Source organism: Carassius gibelio, chromosome A18, assembly GCF_023724105.1.
Source record: "Carassius gibelio isolate Cgi1373 ecotype wild population from Czech Republic chromosome A18, carGib1.2-hapl.c, whole genome shotgun sequence".
Lineage (NCBI taxonomy): Eukaryota > Metazoa > Chordata > Actinopteri > Cypriniformes > Cyprinidae > Carassius > Carassius gibelio.
In genome coordinates this window covers 23,310,408-23,336,926 of record NC_068388.1, presented here as the reverse complement: position 1 = coordinate 23,336,926, position 26,519 = coordinate 23,310,408, and the positions used below count along the sequence as shown (strand labels likewise).

The 26,519-nt window shown below is 37.8% G+C and overlaps 2 protein-coding genes across 2 annotated transcripts in view; both read right to left on the bottom strand.

The window, feature by feature from the left end:
- Positions 1-19,527, bottom strand: part of LOC127934584 (ATP-binding cassette sub-family C member 5-like) — a 36,334-nt gene extending 16,807 nt beyond the window's left edge. The window contains exons 1-6 of the mRNA XM_052532065.1: positions 19,377-19,527; positions 16,970-17,164; positions 7,042-7,190; positions 5,328-5,483; positions 4,905-5,049; positions 159-392 (exon numbers count right to left, since the gene is read on the bottom strand). Of these exons, the coding sequence (XP_052388025.1) occupies positions 159-392; positions 4,905-5,049; positions 5,328-5,483; positions 7,042-7,190; positions 16,970-17,089 (804 nt within the window). The 5' untranslated portion in view covers positions 17,090-17,164; positions 19,377-19,527. The remainder of the gene's footprint in view (positions 1-158; positions 393-4,904; positions 5,050-5,327; positions 5,484-7,041; positions 7,191-16,969; positions 17,165-19,376) is intronic.
- Positions 19,528-20,530: 1,003 nt separating this feature from the next.
- LOC127934735 (60S ribosomal protein L35a) lies at positions 20,531-25,408 on the bottom strand. The gene is made up of 5 exons (XM_052532307.1): positions 25,299-25,408; positions 24,826-24,864; positions 23,886-24,038; positions 21,630-21,774; positions 20,531-20,694 (listed from the first exon to the last, which is right to left on the bottom strand). Exons 2-5 carry the CDS (start codon positions 24,834-24,836, stop codon positions 20,671-20,673), a joined length of 333 nt encoding a protein of 110 aa, XP_052388267.1. The 5' UTR covers positions 24,837-24,864; positions 25,299-25,408; the 3' UTR covers positions 20,531-20,670.
- Between the last annotated feature and the right edge of the window lie 1,111 nt (positions 25,409-26,519).

The following is a 26,519-nucleotide window of genomic DNA, read 5'->3' as shown; positions in this document are numbered from 1 at the left end:
TAGACTACCATAAAATATATGCGGGCATCACCTTCTTTAGCAATTTTCCTTCACTCTTCATCTCTTCACCATTCAACACCCTAGGATATCTGCGCCTAACCTTCCTAAATGTCCAACTCATTAATCCAAAACTCCTCACCCGTCCCTCAACATCGTACCTCTCCCATGGTCTTCTCCCGAAGGCTGCGCAGACGCAGTATCTTGTGGAAGGCCAAGGTCAGGATGGCTCCTCGCAGACGGGTGCCGGTGCGGTAGTTGAGCGCCCAGGTGAGGGCGAGGGACCAGGAGCGAATCAGCTCGGTGGCCAAGAGGCCCAGCACCAGCAGCAGGCCGTAGGGCAGGTCGGGTTCGCTCTTCTGCGTATACTCCAGCAACCGCCTCACCACAAACGCCTGCGGAGAGGGAGGACGAGCAAGGGGGCGACAGGACACAGCAGGCGTGACTGAGGATACAACATAGCCGATATTTACACTTCACAACCTTCCTCATCATAAAACATCTGACATGTTTACATCATTGGGCAGAAAAAAGGTAAAGAGATGCAGTTCATTGTATGCTATGTATGGGGCTTCATCATAAAATGCACGGCTTCTAATCATTGGAGACAGTGAGGGAGCAGCCAACGTCTACTGAGAGACAATGTCAGCCTAATGGTTTATTACCTTATGTGGCCCTTTTCTCTAGCCTTCGGAAAAGAACAAGAGAGACAATGAAACAGTGCGACAGTACCATCTGTGCGAGAGACATAGCAATGTGACATAATCATGGATACAATGCCCCTTGTTTGTGGAGTCAAAGACTTTTTACCTACAGTCACATCTGGTTGGGGTACAGGATGGAGACGTACTTTTGTTTTAACACCTGAAAATTAATATCAATTAAATTAAAAACACAGAAAACTGTAACAGCTTGACAGTTCAAGAAAGTCACACGAGCACACAGTCGCACACACGCACACCGTTCTCAAATATCATGCACATACGCAGTCAAGGATATGCAGACATTAACTGGGAACAAGGGCAGACCCATGTGGTTGAACACAGCTGCTAGATTTTATTAAGGAAACCTTGAATATTTAACCTTGAAAGTTGAAACATCAGCAGTTTGTGAAAAACAAAATGTACAATGACGTTGCAAGAACAACAAACAAAAGACATTGTTGCATAAAAGAGAACGTCAAAATAAAAGTCACATCTTGGAGTCCATTTGTAGGTCGTCATCACTGCTAAAAGCTGTCCCATTTAATTTTAATCGAGGTTAGTGGGGCAGCGATCCCTCCCTGAATGACGCACATCTTACAAAACCCATTTACACAATACAGTTGCCCCAAAAGGTGTCCATGAAATTGGGCAAAAATCCAGCAACACATTGAGGACAAGAGATGTGGGTGTGACAACAGCCTGTACGCTCGTGAAACTTGAGAGCGTTTCAGTCCAAAATGAGAAACCCCAGCAATATAAAACCCCCATAAGTCCGGTTTCCATTTGCAAAAAAAAAAAAAAAAAAAAAACACTGGCATTTATCTGGAGAAGTTTGAAACAATTGTCCATTGGCACAAAATATTGCCCACATCCATCATCAGACATACATTGCACGGTTCGACAATCATTTGCCAACCAGTTACCCAACCTTTCAGACACATAAAATGTGAATAATTACAGAGATCAAATAAAAGAGGGGAAACAGAAAGAAAGAGAAGAAGAGGGAGGGAGAGAGAGAAAGAGAGAGAGAGAGAGAGAGAGAGAGATGGGCAGCAAACAGCATTAACTCTTGATCCAGCCCTGCATAAGAAACATGCCCTTACCTCCCAGGAATCCTCACCGGCTCTGCCTGCCCTGTGCTCTCCCCGCAGGTTAAATGGACACCCTGTGGAGTCTAAAGAATAGCCTCTGTCACATGTCGCACACATGGGGACCCAGCGACCTCTGACCCCTAACTCCAATCTGAACACACCCCCCCACCCCCCACAGACACCCACCAGGGGTAAAGCAAAAAAAGAAAATCCTGAGCCTGAACTTTTTCCAGGGGCAGGGCAGCTCATGCAAAGCATGCAGTGACTGTGACAACTTTAACATTTGAAAGGATACTATGGCAAAGTTATCGCTTTCTTTATTCAAACTGATTTTCTTTTTCATGAATATATGATTGACCTGAAAAATCTTTAACATACACTTGTAAAATTATGAGCTATATCACTGCTTACCGACACTAGGGGTGTGACAATACACTTAGCTCACCAGATGAGACAAAATACAGATTCTTAGTTCACTAGAACGTGACAATAATTTAATATTTTCTTCTTTTTTTTTCCGAAATTTTCAAATGACAAAATATTTGTCTTTTAATTAAAAAAAGTAAAACAATGCAGTTGTATTTAGAAATATTTTAACTAATCTAGGGCTGTAACTAATGATTATTTTGGTAATCGTATAGTAGTAATCTACTAATTATTTTGACAACCTAATCTGATATTTTTTTAGTAACATAAACAGACCTAATTGAAAACCAGGCTTTAGTATGACTATTTATATATAAACTAACGATGAGGCAATAATAATTGACTAAAATAAACTATCAAAGCCTAGAAATTACATGATTGTATTGAACAACACTGTTAAAACACATAATGTAATATGCCCATACATGATAAGAACATAACCAAATTTAGCACATTATGTATTAAAACAAATATCTGCAGAGGTTGCCAATGGCCTGGTGACATTTTACTTTACAGTGTGATTAAACAATGTTTATATCCATTATATTTTAATATTTGGGCACATGCAGAAACTTTTATTTTGAAATTGTGATGTACAATACATTGCATATTTACATGTATTCTCCTGTGTTGGTTTATAAATGATTTAGGGCTCGACACTGCAATTGAAAACTATATTATGCGCGTCTCATGTTTATAAGAGCAAAACATTCTGACTAGCTAGTAATGTTAGTTTGGTTGAGAGTGAAAGCTGCTCCTCTCATACCATTGGTAGGCGAACTCATGAACTCGAAAGTGATATCAATCGATATTTTTTTTATTTTTTTTTTTAATGTAGGATTATTTTTTTCCGCAGCCAAACGCTGTACGCCTGAAATCCGGCACAGTGACGGAGAACTTTAAGCCCTGACCCACCTTCCTTTATAACCACCCCTGACCTCAGTCATCAGAGCAAGGACAGGGATCTCTTCAAGGAGATGCTCTACAGGGAGCTGCTAAATAAAGACAACAGGGAGAGAAAGGCAGTTGATGATTAAACAGAATCTTTGATAAGCCCAATTTTCTCCTAAAGGTTGAAGGAGACAGAGCCTTGCTGTGTCGCCCATGGTGGGACAGTGACAGAAACTCTCCTTGAAGAAAATGTTAGCCTATCCTCCTGATCTATGGAGATTTCTCTTTAGGCTATGTTTGTGCTACATGCAATGCCCCTAAACTTAAGTTGTCACCCAAATCTAGCATTTCAGAGTGGACCGTAAGAACAGAATACTTTCCTTATTATCTACCCGATATTAACAGCACAGATATAAAACACCTGGGACCTGGAAAGCAAGAGACAAACAGAAACTTGCAAAATCATAGAGAAGGAGTTTTGAACAGGTGCATTAAATTTGTTTCTGTTTTTGCTTTTCTGAAACTGACGACTAAGCTTTGAGTCATTAATCTTTAGCTTCATTAAAACTACAGGACATTTCTGATTAATAACATCTGGCCTTAACTAATAAACTTGCTTAATTAAAGGTGAATTGTGTCACTTCTGCACGACCGACAGCACCAAACAGAAAATACTGACTGGAGATAGTCCTGTCTCTGACTCTGAGTGCAGCAGTTTTGGTGCGGATGTAATAAAAACTCCATTTGTTTTCTCTAAAATGAAATTTACTTTTAACAATATCTTATTAACCTTTAAAGAAAGATCTGCTGTGGGCTACGAGGTTGTTGATTGATGGAAAATGATTTTTTTTTTTAAGCCATCAGTTTGTATTATTTTTTAAACTAGTTTCATATTGCAGTTCCTGGTGAAAAAACTACATTACCCATGATGCAATGCAAAAATCCCTCCAATCAGTTGCGGCGAGCTACTCTCACCAAAAGATCTTGCATATTTTACAAAACATTTACTTATATATATGTCTACAGACATAATTAACAACTTTAAATGAATAGTTTTATGTTTCTCCATTTTTTCTATTAAATTATGCCTTTTACAATTCTTCATGGGATTGTAGTTCTTTCCTTCACTAATACTATTGCGTTAAGTCCTTTTTTATGATTTTCAAATACTTTTTTGCTTCAAATTAAAGTTTGTAAAGTTGTGATTCACCTCATAGCTTATAACACTTTGAAAAACACTTTTTTTTTTTTTTTATCCCTATGGGAAAATTTTACAGAAAAATGTTTCTGGAACCAACAAATGCACTTTATATTTGAGCTAATGTTGTTATATCTCACAAACTGAGCAGATCAATTGGACTGAAATTTAATTTGGTGCTGTTAGTAGCGCAGATATAACATACTTCAGTAACATTAAACTATAACATTTTAAATTAATAAGGTTCCCCCTATTTTCGTGATGTGAAAGTCAGACTATTTGGCGAAAAGCAGCAGACAAGTTGTAATACTCTTGGTGTTGGCACAATCATCATTAAGGCACTTTATATATATATATAGCACTAATGGTTAAATGAATTTATAAAATGGTTTTGGGAGCCACACTGGAAACAATGTAACAATGTGACAATGTAACACACCGTTCATTCCCCATCTGAACACTCACCTGAGCAGGATTTGATAGGTGGGTCTACAAAGCTAATAATACACAGAGACACAGACAGAGCTAGAGCGAGAGAGACAGATAGAAGGAAAAGACACCAGAAAGACACAACAGAGCTGAGATGGTGTTACTTACTGGGCCACTGAAGCCTGCGAGTTGAGTAACCATAAGGCAGAGGATGGACAGCAGCAGACGCGTGCGGCAAAAATGCCAGACCACACGACGAAGAGACGCCCCGTCCCCTCGTGACCTGACCTCTTCATCCCACAGCCCGGCCAGCCTGTGGAAATAATGTCTTGTTAATATGCAATTACATCAGACCTTGCTCCAGGTCCCAAGCAGTACTTGATTCGGACATTAGCCAAGTAATTTGGGGTACTATGAAACTACCATATGTATCAATCATTTAGTGAAGTATTTAAGGTATTGGTGCCATTTGACACCATTTGGTACCACCATAGTACTGTGTGAGGAGGTTGCATCTGCCAGCCCTGAATTAGATATATTTTAGCTGGATGAGTGCTTGATTTGGATAGGAAGTCATGTATCAGTACTGACCGGTGACGATTGGCTTCACAACTCTCGAACTGTGACACGGCCCAAATATCCTCCAGAAACAGCTGACCCTTCTTATGGGCCAACACCACCAGTGAGGTCAACCAGTTAAATGTCATAAAAGAGAAGAGGCCAGCGTTGTCGACTGGATGCTGATACCTGTGATGACACAATGAAAAGCAGGACAAGAGAAGTTGTGGATTAGTATTTTAATTCAGCGGTTTTTATTTAATTCATTTGGTTTATTTTATTAGGGCCACCCAATGTGAGTCCCATGTGCCTTTCTCAGGGACACAGTGTATTTCTCATAAAACTGTGTCGTTTGAGCTTCATCACAGCAGTGATATTTTAACAGGGTTGTGATTTTACTTAGATGTGGCTTTTGTTGAAAGCTGTTTTTACTAGGGCTGGGTTGACAACAGTGATTTCTCAATTTGAATCGATTCTCATTTTGATGAACTGATTCTTAGATCCTGAGAATCTATATTATAGGACGTTTTCAACTGATGCATGAACAACACTTAATACAACATTATTTATAGCGTGCCTCAAATCCAATAATCATAAAAATTGCAAGCTTGTGAATTGAAATCGAAACGAATCTTGCAATCTGTGTCAATCTCCTGGCTTAGCTTATTCTCAAATTCATGTATTCACAGAGTTGTTTTACTTCGGTGTGCGAATCCATGTAATTTGCTTTAAAACCTCAATGGAGATTCACACTCATTCATTCAAATACGTTCACGCAAATCACTATTGAACTCAACGAAGTTAAATAAGCTTCAAGTATGGATTTGTTTCTTAAAATCATGCAGCTTTTCACTTCACAAGACATAAACTGATGGACTGGAGTGGTGTGGATTATTGTGATGTTTTGATCAACTGTTCGGACTCTCATTCTGACGGCACCCATTCACTGCAGAGGATCACTAGTGAGCAAGTGATGTAAATCTGTTCCAAAATTAAGAAATAAACTCATCTACATCTTGGAGGGCCGGAGGGTGATTACATTTTCAGCAAATTTTCATTTTTTGAGTAAACTATTCCTTTAAAGCTGCAGTAGGTAACTTTTCTAAAAATATATTTTTTACATATTTGTTAAACCTGTCATTATGTCCTGACAGTAGAATATGAGACAGATAATCTGTGAAAAAATCAAGCTCCTCTGGCTCGTCCCAGTGCTCCTAATGCCATTTGCAGAAATACATCGCTCCCGTTAAGAAACAACCAATCAGAGCTGCGGTCCGTAACTTTGTTTGTGTTCAAAATGTAGAAAAATGTATATAATAAGCGAGTACACCATGAATCCATTTTCCAAACCGTGTTTTTAGCTTGTCCTGAATCACTAGGGTGCACCTATAATAAGTGTTTATATTCGGACTATTTTAGATTGCTTCGGGGGTACCGCAGCGGAGTAACCCAGTGCCTTTGTGATTCTTCATAGACATAAACAGAGAGAAGTAGTTCCGGCTACGATGTTCTTCTGCAAGACGCAAGCAGTTCTGTTTATTAACCGCTAGAGCGTCAAAAGTTCCCTACCGCAGCTTTAAGGCTATTATTAACCACTTAAACAGCTGACCCTCTTATCTTCGCAAATAGTTCTGTTTTTCACGATTTGCATCTCTCTAACATTCAAGAGACTGACCTTGTAATCTGAAAATGGACACAGTGTTACCAAACATGATTTTGCACACTGATCAGTAACTTTAGTACGTACTTGCTGGTGGAGCGGATGGGCTTGAGTACACAGATACTGTGGTGGTATTTGCTTCTCCCGACTTCATCCTCCAACTCTTTTTCGTTGGTTGCACTGCCTCCATCCAGTGAGAGGCCACCCTCAGCTCTCGCTGCTGTTTCAAAAGCATCCTGGGAGAAACATCAGCAGATCAGGTGTTCAGCTGCCAGGTTTGTTTTTGAGCGTGGTTTAATGCATTTCAGCACTTCTCAATGGAAAAATGTGACAATGCAAAAAAAATGTTAACAGGAAATGAAAGAAGGCTTGTTTGTCATCATATACTGGGCAAAGGCATATAACATCAGCGATAAAAAACACAGGGGAAGGAAACCAGTCAGAGTCCTGAAACTGTGCAGCCCATACAGCTTAATAATGCCTTTGGGGGAAAACCAGCACACATTGCAAGGGAACCATCGAGTCTTGTGCTGCACGTGGCCTTGAAACACAGACAGTTAAAGAACAGGCAAAAAACTGTTTAGAAGATTGTTTAAAACAAGATGAGCCTTGACTACGAAACACTAATACGCTTTCATTTGAAAATGCATCTCTTTCTCTTCATTTTTGTCTGCGGTTTTCTATATAAAAACAAAGCTTTTTGAGAAGTTCACACTGTAGTGTAGACTGTGAGAACGATGACGCAGGTTTAGTTGTGATGCATATTGTACTGACAGTTATCTGTGTTTATACCAGTATTGTGCCTGTTACGTGCTATTCACTTTCACACTCTCGCTAAAGATACAGTACTTTGTATACTCTTCTTATCACAGTCCTGCAAAGATGACAGATAATGTACTGGCACTTGCTGTCCTTTGGCAAAACATAAATGCGGTTGCTTTTATCCCAAACATATGATGTTGTTTGAGTGTGACCTGGACACATCATTGACGAGTATTCTACCAAAAATTCCATCGATTAATCGAGTAATCGGATAAAGGGCCCTATTTAAACGATCTGAAACGCAAGTGTCAAAGCGCGAAGCGCAAGTAGCTTTGTGGGCGGGTCTCGGCGCTGTTGCTATTTTCCCGGCGGGATAAATGGCTCTTGCGCCCGGCGCAAATCTAAAATGGGTTGGTCTGAAGTAGCTTCATTATTCATAGGTGTGGTTTGGGCGTAACGTGAAATAAACCAATCGGAGCGTCATCCAACATTCCCTTTAAAAGCAGGTGCGCAAGTTCCATTATGGATTGCTATTATTATGGCGTATTTACCAGGCGCACGCCAGGAGCGGTTCACAGCCGAGGAGACTGATGTTCTTAAGAGCAGTGAAAGACAGAGAAGTTGTGTTGTATGGGGATGGGAGAAACCCACCCAAAATAGCGTCGGTTAAACAGGCGTGGGAGGAAATAGCCACAATTGTTTCATCGATTTTTTTTTTCCTGGTTCTTGACGGACAAACAAATTTGTCAGATGTCCTTATATACATATATGTCTTGCCACTATCGGGCAAACAGGTCTGATCCTTAATTACTACAATTAGCCTGAATAATTTGTAAGCAAGATTTCACAATGATTTCCGTCATCTCATGTGTTAATATTTTTTTAGTGTAACAATTTATGATTTGCAAAAATAACTGTTGCATCTGTGTAGATTACATGAGCAAAGTGTATGCGCGTTGTGCACGCTATACATTATGGTCAAGCTTGCGCCCTTAAAATAGCATAATGAACAACGCGCAACGCGCCACTGACTTTAGACTAGGTTTTTTCTGGTCAGTGGCGCAATTGATTAATGGAACAGCAAAATTGCACCAGGGATTGTTTGCGCCGGAACACGCCTCCTTTTTTGCGCTGAACCGCCCAGGGAGCGCAAGTTCATTCACTAGTTTAGCGACGTGCTTCTGTGGAGGGAAAAGCGCGCTTTGCGCGGGTGCAAAATAGGAATGACACATGCGTCGGTGTACAAAGTCAATTGCGCTGGGTGCAAGATAGGGCCCAAAATGTGTTTTTGCTTAATTAAAGTGCAATATTAATTATGCCAGAGAAAATTAAACAACTAGGTCTCTTAAAATGAACAACTAAGTTTCCTTTTTTAGAAATATTTTTTTTTAATTTTTAAATGCATAGAATGTAATGAATACATCAAAAATAAAAATTTAATTATTACCCATTGTTCTCTGTCTGTACTTGTACTGTGAACAATGACAATAAAGTTGACAGATGAATTAAGTGCCATTCAGTTGGGGGTTTAAATAAAGCATTTTCTGACATGAACATTAAACATTAAACACACAAAACATTATTTTAATTTATCTTTTAATTATTGAAAATTAATTAACCAAACTTAACTTTTTGGTAAACACGGGATTTACTATTTAAAATAAAACATGGAAGAACTGTTGTGTGATTAAACCTAAAAAAAATCATGTTTTTTTTTTTTAGTAGTAGGCTATGTACATTCTGCTGAACAATAATAATACAGGACTTTTATTTTGACGGGTTGGCGTGCCTTTACAGTGTGATGTGACGCTAGTTTTACTGACATCAAACGGTCAAATGCTCATGAAGGGACTGTCAGAGCAGTTCTGGAGATGTTGTTTATGTGTTCACATCTTATTTAGTGAGACAGCAGACGCTGAAATTACCGAAGCGTCATGCGCGCTTCAGTGTTTGTGATAAAGGAAGACTCGCTTCTGCTCCATTCATTAACACAGACACGCAGAACATGCAGGATTCATATTTAAATAGACTGTTCCAGCTTAATATATACAGATATTAGTCCATATCGGGATTTGATGCAAGTTCAATTACATATTTTTGATTAATTCATTCAAAATTTTGGCAAATTCCGTGCCATTTCGTGTTGAACTGTAAATTCCGTTTTTATGACTGGATTCCGTGAGTCCCTCCGCGTTTTCTGCATCGTGGAAATCATAGGGCCCTAGTTGTGGTATGCCAGCTCTATCTTGCAATGGACACACGCCATGACGTTCTCTTTACGTTTGCCCACACACTCAAATCAAAACACTGCTGACTCCTTGCAGTATGCGATCTCGTGTCACATTTTAAGTGACAAGTGAGTGACGTGACATTCAGCCAAGTATGGTGACCCATACTCAGAATTTGTGCTCTGCATTTAACCCATCCGAAGTGCACACACACAGAGCAGTGAACACACACACACACACACACACACTGTGAACACACACTCGGAGCAGTGGGCAGCCATTTATGCTGCGGCGCCCGGGGAGCAGTTGGGGGTTCAATGCCTTGCTCAAGGGCACCTAAGTCGTGGTATTGAAGGTGGAGAGAGAACTGTACATGCACTCCCCCCACCCACAATTCCTGCCGGCCCGGGACTCGAACTCACAACCTTTCAATTGGGAGTCCGACTTTATAAGCATTAGGCCACGACTTCCCCATGTCACATGTCACAATGTCACATTAAAAAAAATAATTGCGAAAGAACCTGATGTGAGATTTAAAATAAATTAAAAGAGGCGTTTTTTGTAATCGAGTTACTCGAGGAATCGTTTCAGCCCTAGACTGGTGCGATATTTTCCTAAAGAAGATGATTCTGCCAGAAGAATATTGTGCGTCTGTATCATCTAAGTGAGCTCTTATGAGATTTTACACATGTGCAGTGTGGTTAAAACTGTGATGTGAAACACTTGTGCGGACGAAGAGTGTTTTTAAATGAAAAAGCTGTTGAAACCAGGTATCTGCTTTAATGTAGACATAGCCTTAATAGGGGGAAAAAATTGACAGATATCACCTCACTTTCCCCATTATAACCATTATTTTTACGAATAAAATCAAAATCAGGCGAATAATGTATCAAAAAAACTCCTCGTTAAATACCTCCAGAATATAGATATGTTTTTAGTTTAGTGTAAGTGCTACAGCAGTATATAAAATAAAAACTAATTCTGAGCAAATGGTCTTTAAAAATAATGCACTGTCATTGAAATCTACAGAAGCCAAAAATAAAGCTTAATAAAATAAACACTTAAATATGTACTTTGGATGTTTTATTTTCACTTGTCTGAAATTAAGCCATATAAAGAGAGCAGAATAGGCCAAAACATCAAAACTGACCAGTTCAAAACTGAACAAAAAAAAAACTGTGGTTTTGCCTAAAGTGTTTTGTTTAAGTCAAATGTACTGGTAACACTAGACCAGTTCCCACTATTTACTTGTTGCTTATTAACATACATATAACTAGCATATTGGCCGTTTATTAGTATTTTAAAAAGCACATATTAATGCTTTATCCTGCATGTCCATATTTCAGAGCACTTAATCCACCCCATACCAAAACTTAACCACGACCTTACTAACTATTAATAAGCAGCAAATTAGGAGTTTATTGAGGCAAACGTCATAGTTAATTGTTAGTTAATTGTAAGAATTTGTCCCCAAATTAAAGTGTGACCGATGTACTTGACCCCACGTGCAGCTACACACTGTGACATGTGCCAAATAACAAACAAAATAAAACATTTTATAACTGTTGATTATATGGGCCGCTGCCCTGGGTGACGAGTGCTGTGGCGTATCGTGCTGCGACCAGTCAAGAGTGTGCGTCTGTGTATGTGTGTGTGTATTTGTGTGCGTCTCCAAAATGTTTCAAAATCCAGGGTGAAAAGGCCTGCCGGATTAGCTCACTAAAGGCAACAGCATGTACTTTATAGCATCTCAATTTAAAGGCAGGATGGGCCTCCTCAAACATCGCTAGTGATATCATAAAACAAACTACACACAACTGGAGACAGCTGCTCATCTACAACCTCCCATCATGAGGGAGTTTGATTGACAGGAGATCTGACCAATCATAACGCAGAATCTGCCATTTTGTCTGACAGACAAACCACACAGGAGAGTAGATTAACGACAATGGACTTGAACTTGAAAAATTATGTCTTAACCTTCTGACGGTCATGTTTCTGATGTTTATTATGTGCTATAACTAGTAAAGACGATAAGATGTTGTCTGAACTGAGGCTTTGCAATGACCTGCCACAATGAAGAGCCACAAAATGGTATTTATTGTTTGAATTCCTTTTAAAAAATGACAACATTTAAAAGCTATACCAGAGGTAACCTGCTCAGTCTTCTTTATCGGTGCATTTTCAGTGTCCTTTTCGCTCCACTATGTATTTTTTGTATTTTTGCAAAGGGTCAATTCCAAGAGGGTCCATGCACCACTGGTGCTCGGGGCCCAGAATGTTATAGTAACATTTACAATAAGCATCCATTTATTAAAGGGGTCATCGAATGCTACACACACTTTTACAAGTTGTTTGAACAACCACCCATTAATGATAAAAATCCACCCAGTGTTTTTTTTTCTTTTTCTAATAAAATCTTTACCCCTTTCTTAATGATCTACCCGATCACACAGACAGGACCCTCCCAAGATAGTTTGATTGGCAGTAGCGTTTCACCACAACCTGGTGTCTTGCCTTAGCTCCGTCCCTGAGTGACTGTCATCATTCTACTATTGTTTCACCGCCGGAGCGGATGTACACAAGAACGTCTCCTAAGAGATCGAGGTGTTCTTCTGTGGGATGTACCCGAATGTGCCGAATCGTGACTAATATGCATACGTTCTATGCAGCCACTAAAAGGTTAGCCGCTTGCTAGTGGTAGCATGTCGCATTACAGTACATGAAAGCTGACTTACCACATACACAGAGTAAGGAGAAATGTCTGATAGGACGATGGCGAATGTATATAAATGTATATAAAGTCGCCTATACTTATCCAACGATATAATTACGAGAAAAAGTATAGATTTTTTTTTTCCTCCCATCTCGTAGGCTATTTATTCCCAGTAGTACACTTAATTTCTTTTCTGTACACGGACCTGGGTTGCAACGAGATCGGGGGTGGGGGGGGGGTCACAATGTCAGTTTAACATTGTGATGTCTGTCACCCATCGTCAATCGTCGAAGGTTTTTTAATGAATCTTTACAATTCGCCTTTTCTAATAATGTGCTAATTAGCAAGTTTCATGATGAATGTGGCTAAAGTAAACAGTCTCTCTGAGAGTGGGTCGGAAGAGGGGGCGGGGTCAGCAGAGCTCATTAACATTTAAAGGAAAATGCTACAAAATGGCTAGGTTTGAAAAGAGCGGTTTTTGACAGGGTAAATAAAAAGTGTTTTTACACTACCATTGAGAACTTTTAAACAAATTATGCTACATACTTTTCATTAAGACCCTAAAGAATAACCTCAACTTGTGGAAAATGGGCATCCGATGTTAACGTACATATACAACCCTTTACGCACACCTTGGCAATAGAATCACCATTGGCTAGTACAGTTTTTTTACTCGCCAGACTAATATTGTAACATCACATCTGTGTTTGAGTCCTGTCCTGAGTTGCACAGTTAGCTTTGCACTGTTTCCTATTTTGGTTTATGATTCCTTTGTCCCTGTTCATTAGTTGCCTTGGTTTTCGATTGGCCCTGGTGTTACACCTTTGTCTAGTTCATTATCTAGTTTAATCCCTAGTATTTCGTTTAAGGCTGTGCAATTTTTCTGATTAATTCTAATTTAATGTTTTATCTCGATTTTGTTTTGTATAAATCAAAGAATTGGGATTTTGAAAAGAACTATTACCTTTCAACGTTAAAATTAAACACAATGACAGTATGCTAAGGATGAGAGAAAAGAATGATCTGAGCGCATGAAGGCGCACGATTAACCGCTCATGTGTCATGCTATATGATGGACTTTGACTGAACATATCGCTGTAGATTCTATTTCACTCAGAATGCGCTTTTGCATTGACAAATATATTCTGCGGGCAGTGGAATGGGTTAAAAAAACACAAGGAGATGGGAGCTGAGCACCTTTTAACTTGAGCGCTGTGTTTGTAGAATGCCATTTCATGCATGAGACGCTGCAAGACACGTGAGCGCAATGGCCAAACACATCCATCAAGTGCATGTTTACATAGAAAAGGAAAAAAACTATGGAAAAGCAGCGCAGTGGAATGAATAATTTGTAAAGAAGTACTACTGTATGTCTGATATTTTATGTTTGCATGATCTGATGTTATTTCCATTGCTTTTTCAAAACATTTATAGTTAATAATAGTCTACTGGTGTTATACTTGTAGTCTTTTTGAATTTGAATTACCTTTTTTTTGGAGACTTTATATTTTGTCTCTGTGTATTTTACTCTCTTTATATTTTATATTTTTGTATTTAACAAGTGTTTTGTTTTATTTTACACTACGTTGACAACTTCATGATGCATTGTCAAGATGTCTTGGAATAGGACTTTCTAGAATAGTTGGTTGATAAAGAAAATACTACTTGAATCATGTTGTAGTTAAAATTTTTTAGGGGGAAAAAATAAAATTAAATAAAAATCGAGAATCGGTCGAACGTTATGAAAAAAAAGAGACATATCGTTTTTTGCCTTATTGCCCAGGCCTAGTTTCCCTGTCTATTTATAGCCCTCAAATGCAATTTATATGGACCCTGTGTATAATGATCAAATACAAATGTATTATCGGTAAACAAATAAATGCATAAAACTTTAACAACTTAATTAAAATGTAATCATATGAAAATGTAACAATTCCTTTAGCTTTTTCTTTGTCAAAGTGCTGCACAACAGGTTTACATTTTTAAATTGAACAAAAAGTGTGATATTGTGTGATATTTCTTAAAATTAGGTTTTAATAACGTATTAATTTGAGAAGTACATTTCTACTATACTATAGTAATATATTTCTGTCAGCTTTTCTTCAACATTTGCAAAATTCTGTGGCTAGATTTTGCAATCATACTGCCCTAAAAGGTTTTTTTTTTTTTTTTTTACATATTTTTATTGAAAGACATTGGCTATAACAATAACATTTCCAAAACAAAAACATTTTATATATATTTTAACTATCTTCCCTCTCCCACCCACAACCACCCACAGCATCCAAAAAAAAAAAACCCTGTTACACAGGAATAGTTATTATACAAAGGCTAAGACAGACATGTCCACATATTTTCAAATAAGCACATCATATACATAAATCAATCAGTGGAGTGAGAGGTATCTGATATTGCCTGTATTGATATTTGGTTATTTTCCAGAAAATGTATAAAAAGATCCCATATTTTATGGTAATATCTTAGTTTGGCCTTTATACTGTAGGTTATTCTTTCCAATGCAATACAATGTGACAGATCTTTTACCCAATGATCAATAGATGGACCTTCTATGTTCTTCCAGTAGAATGCTACTAAACGTCTTGCAATCATCAAATGTCAATCATTTTAGTGTGATAACCTGATAGTGATAGGCTTACAGGAATTAAACCCAAAGCACAAATTTCAGGGGTCGTTGGAATTAATTTTGAAATAATTGAAGAAATTAGTGCTGTCACTTTTTGCCAGAATGTCTTGATCACCTCACATTCCCAGATACAATGGAAGAATGTTCCCTTATGTTTTTGGCATTTAAAGCCCTATATGTTTTTTAACAGAAAGGGGCTGAGAACATTTCAACACACAGCTAATTGTCTTCTGTCAGCCAGCTGCACCACGAATCAGCACAGCTTTAGCAACTCTGTCACAAGCTCTCATGGGAAACAGGCTAGGAGGGGGAAAAAAAGCCTTATCTGGGACTGATCAGAATGCAGAGAACAGAGCGAGCTAGAAACCAAAGGCTCGCTGAGAAGGACAGCTCAGGTTCCAGAAAACAGAAAGTGAAAGAATAGACAAAGAATAAACTGTAAAACATTACTTTTGTGTTTTTGTCACTTGAACACTCATGCTAAAGCACCTCGAGGTATGTCAGCCTAGCGGTAAAAAAAAAAGCAGGAAACGGTGAAGAATTAGATGTGTAGCTTTTTGCAATGCTCCTCAGCACGTGCAGGACGTCCCCCTCTTCCCATGTCTCTCCAATGCACTCACGTTGCACAAACACACAGCTTGTCTGAGCGCTGAGGGGGGCATCGACCTATCAGCAGGCAAGGCTGCTGCACGCATCACCGGAACCCAGGATCGCAATTGGCTGTCGTGCCAAATAAGGCGGGGCTAGATTATGTAAACAGCTTCTAAATACAGGGTGAGCAGCCAATCCAAATCACTGCACACACAGCATCACCAGTGAGGTACTGAGTGGCTGAGAGATACACACACAGAGAGAGAAAGGTAGTGTGATGGAAAAAGACAAAGAAAGCACAGGACTCTCTCTTAACATGCTGACACAATGCTGACGGCAGGGGTGCGACCGCCAAAACAAAGCGTTTGGCTACCTTTATGAGCACAAACACCAGCTGCAGCATTTTAATGCTGATGGGTTAATTCACCAAAACATGAAAATCCTGTCATTATTTACTCACCCTTATGTTTTTCCAAACCTGTATGACTTCTGAAAAATGTCATGTAGGTTTGGATTGACATGAGCGTGAGTAAACACTATCCCATCCAGCACACACTTTGGGAAAGCATCACTCAACTGGCCATGCAGAATACTCAGGGTGTATTCAAAAAGGCTTTGGTATACTGTACATGGTGAGGAAAATACATTTGGATTGTATCTAATAATTTCAGATCTTGAATGACCTTTTAATGATTATTTTAATACTCCTCAATGAGGCAAAGAGTGTTACATTGTTCCCATTATTTCAGTGCTGAATATTTTAGAAACAAGGCCTAGTTTGATAGCCAAAACTGTGTGCTATGTCCCCTTTAATAGAGCGATCTATTGATAAAGGCCCATTTACACCAATAATGATAACTATATTAGAGTCCAGACCGATGGACGATAGTCCTCTGCTGATTATAAGCATAGTGCAGCTTTATCGCCTGCTGCTTTAAATGCTCAAGCTCTTTGAAGTCAAGTAGATTCTTATTGGCTGTCAAAGTTTTTACAGTACAGCATCTGAAAAAAAAAAATTCTGAAAGTGCTTCCAACAATATCTCAAATCTGAAAACACTGAGAAATGAGACTGACCTGCACTTTAGACAGCTCGTAATGGTCCACTTCAGCTCCAGGTAGAGTCTCTCTGGACGGTACGGCCCTGTACGCTGAACCAGATGCCAGGCAGTCCTTTCCCAAATCATGTCCTTTCATCTTCTTCCACCAACATAGGAGCGCTTTTGTTGCTTCAACTCTGAGCTTTATCTGGTCAAAGTCACCAAATCTGAACTGATGAGAGAAGGAATGGATAAACGTGAATGCAAATGTTACTCTTATTTAGTCCAACTCAAACTCAGCACTGATCGAGCACATTACATGCACTAATTCCATTTACTCCCTTTTTACGCTTTGAAGTCTGACAAGCTGGTATTGTTATTGGAAAATTATTGTATGGAAAAACATTAATGTCCAATATTGTTATCTAATGACATCAGCCTGAGGTCATTTTGAGTAGATACCTTCGGTTAATTTTTTTGCCATCATTTGGCCAGGTTAAGTGCATTGCTTGTTGAATTTCACAAAAACATCACGTCTAGCTAAAATCAAATGAAAATGGACATAAAGACCAGGGTTGGATCATCCAATGGGCATCATGGGCACGAGCCCATGCGCAATTAGAGCGCAAGTAATGGGAAGAATTTAATTTTTTTTGTCTGTCTTTACACTAAGTGCAAAAAGAGTGCTTGATGGTGAACAATATTTGCACTAGCTCCACCCACCAATGTCTGGTACGCTTACAATTTAAAAAAGACACGTTCAGTGGAGTTAGTAGTAGAGTCTCAGAATTGGCTTTTGATGCAATCAAACCCAGGTTCAAATGCACTTTTTGCCAAGCAATAAATCATTATTTACACTCAACGTTATTATTGCATCCTTTTAATATACGAAATACTGAAGTGCAAATAGTATTTGCCAGTATAAAGTACGGATTGCATAATTACTATTTAGATTTATTGCTTTAGTAGTGTAAATCCTGTATCACAAAGAACTTCGACAGGGGTAAATACCATCCTTCAGGTTATGATCATAGGCTGTAACCTTTTAGATGTTTCCAACAAATATTGCCCTATAATTCAAAACCTTGACCATGCTTGCATTTGTGTGAGACCCAGGGGCCTGATTTCTTTATCTGTGTCAGATAAAGATACATTTTCATGACAATTTTCACCTAAAATGACGTTTTGAATTTCCTTTTAGCCATTTTTATTGCTTTAGAATAAATAAATATATGAAATAAAAAATTTTTTTTTTTAAATATGCATAAATGAAGGGCACAAAAGCAAATACTATCATGGCATATAAATACCACATATTTATAGACTTTATCGCATAACGGTAATCAAAATGAGGGGGAAATGTGCTCAGCTGTATGTATTAATGTCACAGTGAAACATATCTTAGCAGTCTTTCATTTGATCTAAATATAGTGTATTATTTCTTTATTTAATGCGATATGCCCGAGCATGTTCTTGACACGTGTTTCACGTGATCTGATGACCAAAAGTGTGGTTACTATTAGTGCTTTAATGATGTTGACTACGCAGACAGCTCACTAACTTCTGACAGACGGACAGTATTTCGACATTACGGACAGTTATGAATGCACACATTAATATATCGATTTGTAAAGCGTTTATCCGGCGAGTATCCCATTACGCGCTGAATGAACAGATCTGCATTCTCGGAAGAGACAATACAAACACAAACGATGTCTTTATTAGACGACACTGGATACGCTTTAGGTCTTTGTCGTGTTTATTTGAGTGCTCTAGGACCCGCTTCTCTAGCGTTAACCAGAAGAGAACAAACAGTTCCCGAAAAGACCGAAAACAACACAACACGGGTCTCATTCAGGGACATCTACGGGCATTTTTAGACTAAAAAAAAAGAAAAAAAAAAAGGGTTGAGATATACATTTAACATTACCAAAAACCCAAAATGTTTTTATTATGGCAAAAGAGCACACATCAAGTAACGTTAATCATATTATTATTGTTATAATCCTCACAATGCATTTTTAAGTCATAATTTCCCACTTTACGTTGATTCTGTAGCATATAAGCATCCTGATTTGGATTATAATGAAATATTGACGCATAATTATTTCATATCAGACATCATCCAAAATATAAATTGCATAAATACGTTTCCTTTCTAAATAGAGTGCATCATGAGAACTGTACTGAGACAATAAATATAGGACGATGTCCATCTAAGCAGCATATTCACGTGAAACACGCGTTATTTGTTTAATCTTCTTAAAAGTCAATATAATAATTTGCAATTGCACGTCAAATGATGCTAAAATCAGAAACGGTTTAAAACATTTGTTTTAAATTATGGTGTCAGGAATACAGATGTGTGGCATGCAAAGTATACTACAATAAATCTTATTTTACATATCGAATAAAAGATAAAAAGCATCCACTGCTGCAGATACCTGTTTATCTGGCTGGTCTTCGGCTCTTCTTCAACAGCGGACGAAGAAAAACAGCTTCGTTATAAACCAGCTATTTGAAGGGCTCGGATGGACCCTGCTGTGGGAAATGTAGTGTCACGAGCGTCTGCTACAAGTGCGCATCGATTAAGTGGTGAGTTAATGGAACTACATTACCCACAATTCGCTTCCCCTTGAACGCATCAGAGCTCTGCCAGTGGGCGGGGCTTATTGCGCGATGGAAGGCGACGCGCATCCTCTGCAGTCACACGCTTGTATTACAGTGAGTGTGGTGATAAGCGCGAGGCTCTGAGGTGACATTTTACAATTTCAGAAAATACAGTGTGATGACGATACTGCAAAATATGCGGACATTACTCTTCTCGTTTCACTGTTTTATCGGAAATTACAGCAGACTTATATTAACCCGTTCAGAGCTGAATTATGAAGTTGGAAACACGAAAATGCCAATGCATTTCCTTTCCACAAACAGCCAAAAATTAAAAATATCAGTATAATATCAGTTTATTATCCATACAATTAAACATTTGCTGCAAGCTTGATTTGACATCAAAATGTTTAATTATCAATTAACTCAAATCATTGTAGATTCAGGATATTAATCAACTATATACTATTAATATACCACCTACAAGTCATACACACACACATATAGCTGGAATTAAAATAATGAAACATTTAATTTTAGTCACATTTACAAGCTAATATTACATGTAAACAGTTAAGTGTTACCAGACATTTTCCTTTTCACTTTACAGATTCATTTATATATAAATATATAGAAATTAGATTCAAGATATCAAGTTACAATCATGCACAAGGACACATTTAAGATTAATTTAGTTTAAGTAGATTCTAACACTAAATTCATTTTATGTAGTTTATTCAATGCATTAAACTCACTAGTTTTTACTAACAGACTACCAAACTAATTTAATCCCATCAAGACAGGTAAATGTCACTGTATGGAGTTTCTTACAAGCACCGCTTTTATTTACCATCTACTGATCTAGAGTAAACCCAGGGCAAAATGCTCTTTTCAGTGCTCGAGTAAGGAAGTGTTAAAGACTAAACCTAAATTTTCCCTTAACGGTGCTCTTTTCAGTTCTTCTGCAAATCTGGCTTGAAACTCTGCTCTGCGGAGAAATGGCAGAAAACTGTAATGCTAGGAAGATTTCAAAGTGGTTGCAGGAAATTTAACACTTTGCAATACTGAAAGACAGACCAGACAGGCATTTTTTTGAATAATTTTTTATTGTCTGTACACAAAAGCATGTTATACATGAGATGGGTACAGCATCTGAAAAACAAAAGCAAACAATGTGTTAATTGTTAATATTTCATTACAAAAAGCGTTTTTTCATGCATTTTGCCACAACCAAACTGACAGTCATCACGGCTCAATCTATTCACAGGACTGAAGTCAAAGTAACACATTTACAGCATCAAGTCATGCATCAACAACTGTTCATTCCCCTTTTCTGAAGATTATAAAGGACAAGAGAACACATTAGTGTCCAAACATCATAGTCAGGTGTGTTCAATCAGCTCAACCCCAATTAAACACACCTGAACCTGCTAATCAAGGTCTTACTGAGCATACTAGAAACTTCCAGACAGGTGTGTGAAGGCAAGTTGAAGCTGAACTCTACAGAACCACGGCTCTCCAGGACTGAGTTTGACATGTCAAGTACAAAGACCTACCAAAACCTCTTCTCAGGTGTGCTTGATTCCTATGCTAAAAAGAGCTGCCCATGTGAGAGATCTACAAAACCCCACTGTGACCCTCAACTCCAAGTAGCTCTAGCTGCACTGTCCTTGCATAAGTGAATTTGGAAATGTTCTTTTCTCACGGTTCCTTCAAGCATAACACCTAACCTAAACTCACATTTACAGTTCAGGATAAATGCAGTTTGAAGTATAACCATCCCTAAAAATCTCGTCAGGCTAGTAATTCTGTGCTTCAATGACATTCATACTTAAAGTGATAGCTCACCCAAAACTGAGAATTCTGTTATCATTTACTCACTCAATATCATCATTTTTTCCATACTATGGAAGTCAACGGCTACCATTAACTGTTTGGTTACCAGCAATCTTTAAAATGAGTGTTGTGTTCAACAGAAGAAACAAACTCATAGGTTTGAAACAACTTGGTTTAGTAAATGATGAGAATGTTCATTTTTAGGGGAACTATGCCTTTGAAGCGAGAGAGAGAAACTATAGGGCGCTCACCACACGAATCCTGTGCCCGATAGCCTTTGCGGGAAGGTTGCTCCTGAACTTGGCACGAACCATTCCACTGTTTCCATGAGCCCGTGTGACTTTACCCCAGATGACGCGCGTCTTGTTGGGTTTACCCCCAGGTGTTGCTGTGTTCCTTCAGACAACATACAACACTCATTAAATAACACGGACGACTATAGACCATCGACAGACATCATGAAACATGTCCCTGCATGCAAATGTCAACATGTATCAAGGTGTCTATTTGAGTCAACATGAAAAACGACCCATTTTATTTCCATATGAAACATGAGTTGAATCCAACAGACAGACTTTTTATCATGAACTCAAGGTTATACATATTAAATTTTGAAAAAAAAACAAAAAAAAAACCATCAAGAACTTTTGGAATAGAGCACCAAGTAATCATTCAAAGTAAGAGCAGAATCGTTCGGCAGGTAACGGGCTCGACGCGAGTGTGCCTAAACTTCCAGTCTTAATTGTAATGGAAACTTGCATACGAAATAATATTTTTAAATTTTAACAGCAAATAGTAGTATATCAAAGACAAAAGAAACATTCCTCCCTACATTTTTGCGTACCTCTGTGTGGAAATTTATCAAGATACAACGTGGAGATTGCTTTATTCTTCTGTTGATTATGCGGATCAGCTTCAGGTTAATCAGTCCACAGGGATCTTATTCAAACACAAACCACTCATATGCAATACTTCACATTTTCAGAGAGTTGATTTTGTTCTGACTGTTATCCTTAAGATTATAAGGTTTTCCTACTGTCAAACAAGACACTCAGTCACATTTAATAACTTTTTGATAATTTATAACTGTAACTGTACAATTTAAAGTATTGTAATTATGGTAGGTTTGCATCAATTAAAAGATCAGTGTTTGCATTCATGTGCTTTTTAATCAATGTTTCAGTTTTGTCTAAGATCTACAGCATAAAGCATTATCTGTCTATAAGCAGCACATTTTTTAATGTTTCCTGGGGTGTACTTATATTGTTAGTATGATTTTTAGGATTAAAATATAAAATAAAAGGCATTTTTATATCCTGATTGTAGTCTTCTGGCTTGAATGCTCTGTTTGAAGGGGCGTGTCTGCAGTGAGACTCAGAGTAAACGACAACTTTTGTGATTGGCTGACATCTTTGCATTCGAAATGAGCATTACATCTGTAACCCTTCTCAAATACTTTTACTATTTTTTTTTTACTATTACAGCTGTCGAGATTAACGAATCATGGAAGTGTTGATTATAGCATAATTTTTTCGATCTTTTCCCATCACATGAAAGGCTGCAGTGACGAGCATCGAGTAGAGTCTGTTTATCATGTGAATGCAGGGTTCTCGTCATTGTAACGCGTTTTCTCTCATAAAATGCTTTCACAGTTCCGAACAATATAAAAGAAGATTTCTTTGATTGTTCTCTGTGGTTAAATCGCAATTTAAATAACATTTGTTTCATGCTACTAAGAGAAACAATGTAAAGTTGATAGTTTAGTCACAGGCTTGATTCACTGATTCATAAACAGTATTAAACGATTTAGAAAGAAAGTCTGTGTGAACTTGAATGATTAGCTACACATTAGAAATCACTGACCACAGATCAGGCATTAATGAACACTGTTACTCACTGTTTGTGGTGGTGCTGTTGAATACCTATCATTAAAGTGTTTGTAACGCCTGTGCTGACATTGCGACTGAATTATATGTAAATGTTGGAGCGGGAAAAGCAGAGAAAGGGGAGGTTTGGTTTATGCCTATCAAAAATTTTAGCCACTGGGAGACCATAAACAGGCTAGGGGAACTCATATTAATGATAAAAAACCTCATAGTGACATTTATGTCATGGGACCTTTAATTATATCATTTTACAGCCGTTTTTCTCCATTTAAATAATGTTTGATGCAAAGTTGTGTAAAATAAAATATGTTGTGAAAAATAATAATGAAAAACTGACATGTGCACAATTGACAAGTGGACATTTATGAAGATAAATCGAAGCCCACGTCTCACAAGGTAAATATTTAATAAAAATAAAAATCAGTTAACATTTATAGTATCGTAATAATAGCGGTGTAGATCTTATTTGCATTTAAAGTGATATAATAAACGTTGGCTTCAAAAACGAAGTGATGATTCCAAAGAGACTCTTTAATGTGGGGTCTCAACAACAGCAAAAACATCCGAGCACGGAGTCAAGTCTTTCCTCACACATGCCACTCATGTCTGTGCGGCACTTACTTTTTAGCCTTGTAGACGTATGCACATCGTTTGCCCAGGTAGAAGTCGACCTCATCGCGGTTGTAGACTCCCTCGAGCTTGAGCAGAGCAGTGTGCTCACGCTGGTTCCTCAGGCCACGCTTGTAGCCAGAAAAGATGGCCTTGCTCCACAGCCTACAAGAGAGACCAGGCAAAAACAGTTTAATTATCTTTTTGTGTATGCACCAAGCAACATTTAACCCTATAAAGCCTGACACATAATAGTCATTCATATATTTAAAGGAACCATTTACTGAATCTTTTCGAGCTACTGTAGACATGAACTAGGACGAAAGCAGTGCGCTATTATCATCAATTATCAAGAGACACCGTTTTTGGTTTCAGGGTAATCACATACTAACTATACATGTGAAAACAATTAGATTGTTTATGTGCACTCATTTATCGTTTTACTTTTAATGTGTTTTTTATAAATAAGTACGTTATAAAACTATTTTGAACTGTTAAGTATTTGTAACCGTTAACATTTAGCTACTTTTCATAGTGTGATTTTTTTGGGGGTGAATTTTAGGCCTGTTAATAAACTAAGGAAGGTCTGATCCTCAAACATCACTATTTATTGTGGAAACCAAAAAATAATTAAACAAATAAATACACAGTCCCCGTGTTTTATTTTTGTAGATCAATACAAGTAAGATTAAATGACATATTGACCACTGAACTAGGAAATAACCATTTCAGAAATCTGGTCACCTTAATCTAGAGACCAAAACTAACAAACAAAAAATAATTATATAGCCAAATATATTCTAATAGGTTATACACACACACACACACACACACATATATACAGCAAACAAGACTTAATTGCATTAGCTTTTTTCAGCAAAGCTTCGATCGGTAATCTCACTCAACCACACATCAGTTTAGATTTACATCAGTGACTGCTTTAGTGTCTCACCTTCCAGGCATGATGATGCTTCGACCAGGTCAAACAAACCTAAAATTAAGATATACACACATTTAGTCATATACAGTCCCTCATTGTACAGAACTCAACTGCACTACATTAGCATCATGTTTACCCTCATCGCGGAGTTACTCTGATCACTTCTTACACGTTAGACCTATCCCATAGTTGTTACTACGTCTTCAAAACAAACTCATCAGAGTAGAACCCAACAGACGGAGAATTTAAACGCATGTTTGTAGCGTAATGAGGAGATTTGAGACCCGGATGAGAGAGTTTAGCCTGAGCCGACTGCGTCCAACAATCCGTTTCAAATCTAAAGCATCTTCAGTCAAACAAGGCAGAACTCAGGGGGATGTGGACTAAATGTGTATATTTATTAATCCTGGCAGAAATTGTGGTTTAGTTTACACAGCGCAAGACTAAAATGTCACATTTTAAAAGCCGAGCTCAGAAACGCTCACCTGATTCCGTCTCAAAAATGGAAGAAAGACCGCTCGCAAGGGACGCTGGGAAAATGTTAGCAATGCTGTCTGAAAACCTGCCTGACTAAAATTAATGCGGGGTTCAAATGCTAACACTTTTCCAGTTGCACATAAATCATCAACAACATAAACAACAACATAATTAAATGTGTTCTTTAAATTATTCTTAATGATGCTTTAATTAACCATGGCTTTACTAAAAATAAACATGGTTACTATAATTAAATCTTGGTAACCACAAGTTAACCATAGTATAACAATAGTATTTGTAGTAAAACTGTGGTTATACAAATTGTAATCAATACACCAAAGACATAGTCACTACACTTTTACACAAAAGTGACTGTAAAAAAAAATGGTTTTCATTTATAAAGCTCTAAAACCCTTTCTGACTGATGTTACTGCACTTGCAAATATGGAAAAAATTAATAAAGGTTCTCAATTAAATATGTGCAGTTTCACATGATTAGAGCAAATTGTCACATGACCAGAGCAGTTTATTTCCCGTTTGCACCTTGAGAGGTTGATGGCAAATTCAAAGCTTCAAAACTAAAGACTTAAAAAGTGTCTTAACATGAATATATGACAAAGATTTTTCGTCCACATGATCTTTAGGGTGTTTAGTATTAATAAATGCATTCACTTATATTCAGTTTTGTTGAGTGTGGTCACAGAATGAGTAAATGTGTGGATGGTCACTGTAGTGGGATAACAGTGGATTGAGCAATACATTATAAATCCAATTGCAGTTGCTAGTGAAAATGACAATAAAATGTTGCAATGACAAAAAATTGCACTAAATTAATCATTCAAATGTTACAGAGAATGTTCAATAACGATGTTGTAATACTCTAAGCATTAATGTAGAAATGTTATGCTATATTTTACAAAAAAGTATCAATGTTGCATGAGTTTTTTTATGCATAATGTGATCAAAAAGTTTACAATAGCTTGGCTGAGATATCTAACCATTTTATGACTGAAGAAATATATTATTTCAGTAAACACATTATCCCACCGTTCACAATTCTGACCGAACATAAAACACAAAACAACAAAATTTTTCACTCACTCCCCCCCCCCCCCCCCCCAAAAAAAAATTGATTATTTCAAAGGGTTACTAATAACACTTCATTTGGATATTTTCATGTCTGGGAAAAATTGGGGACTAAACGGACTAATCTTTGTGTTTGCTCAGAA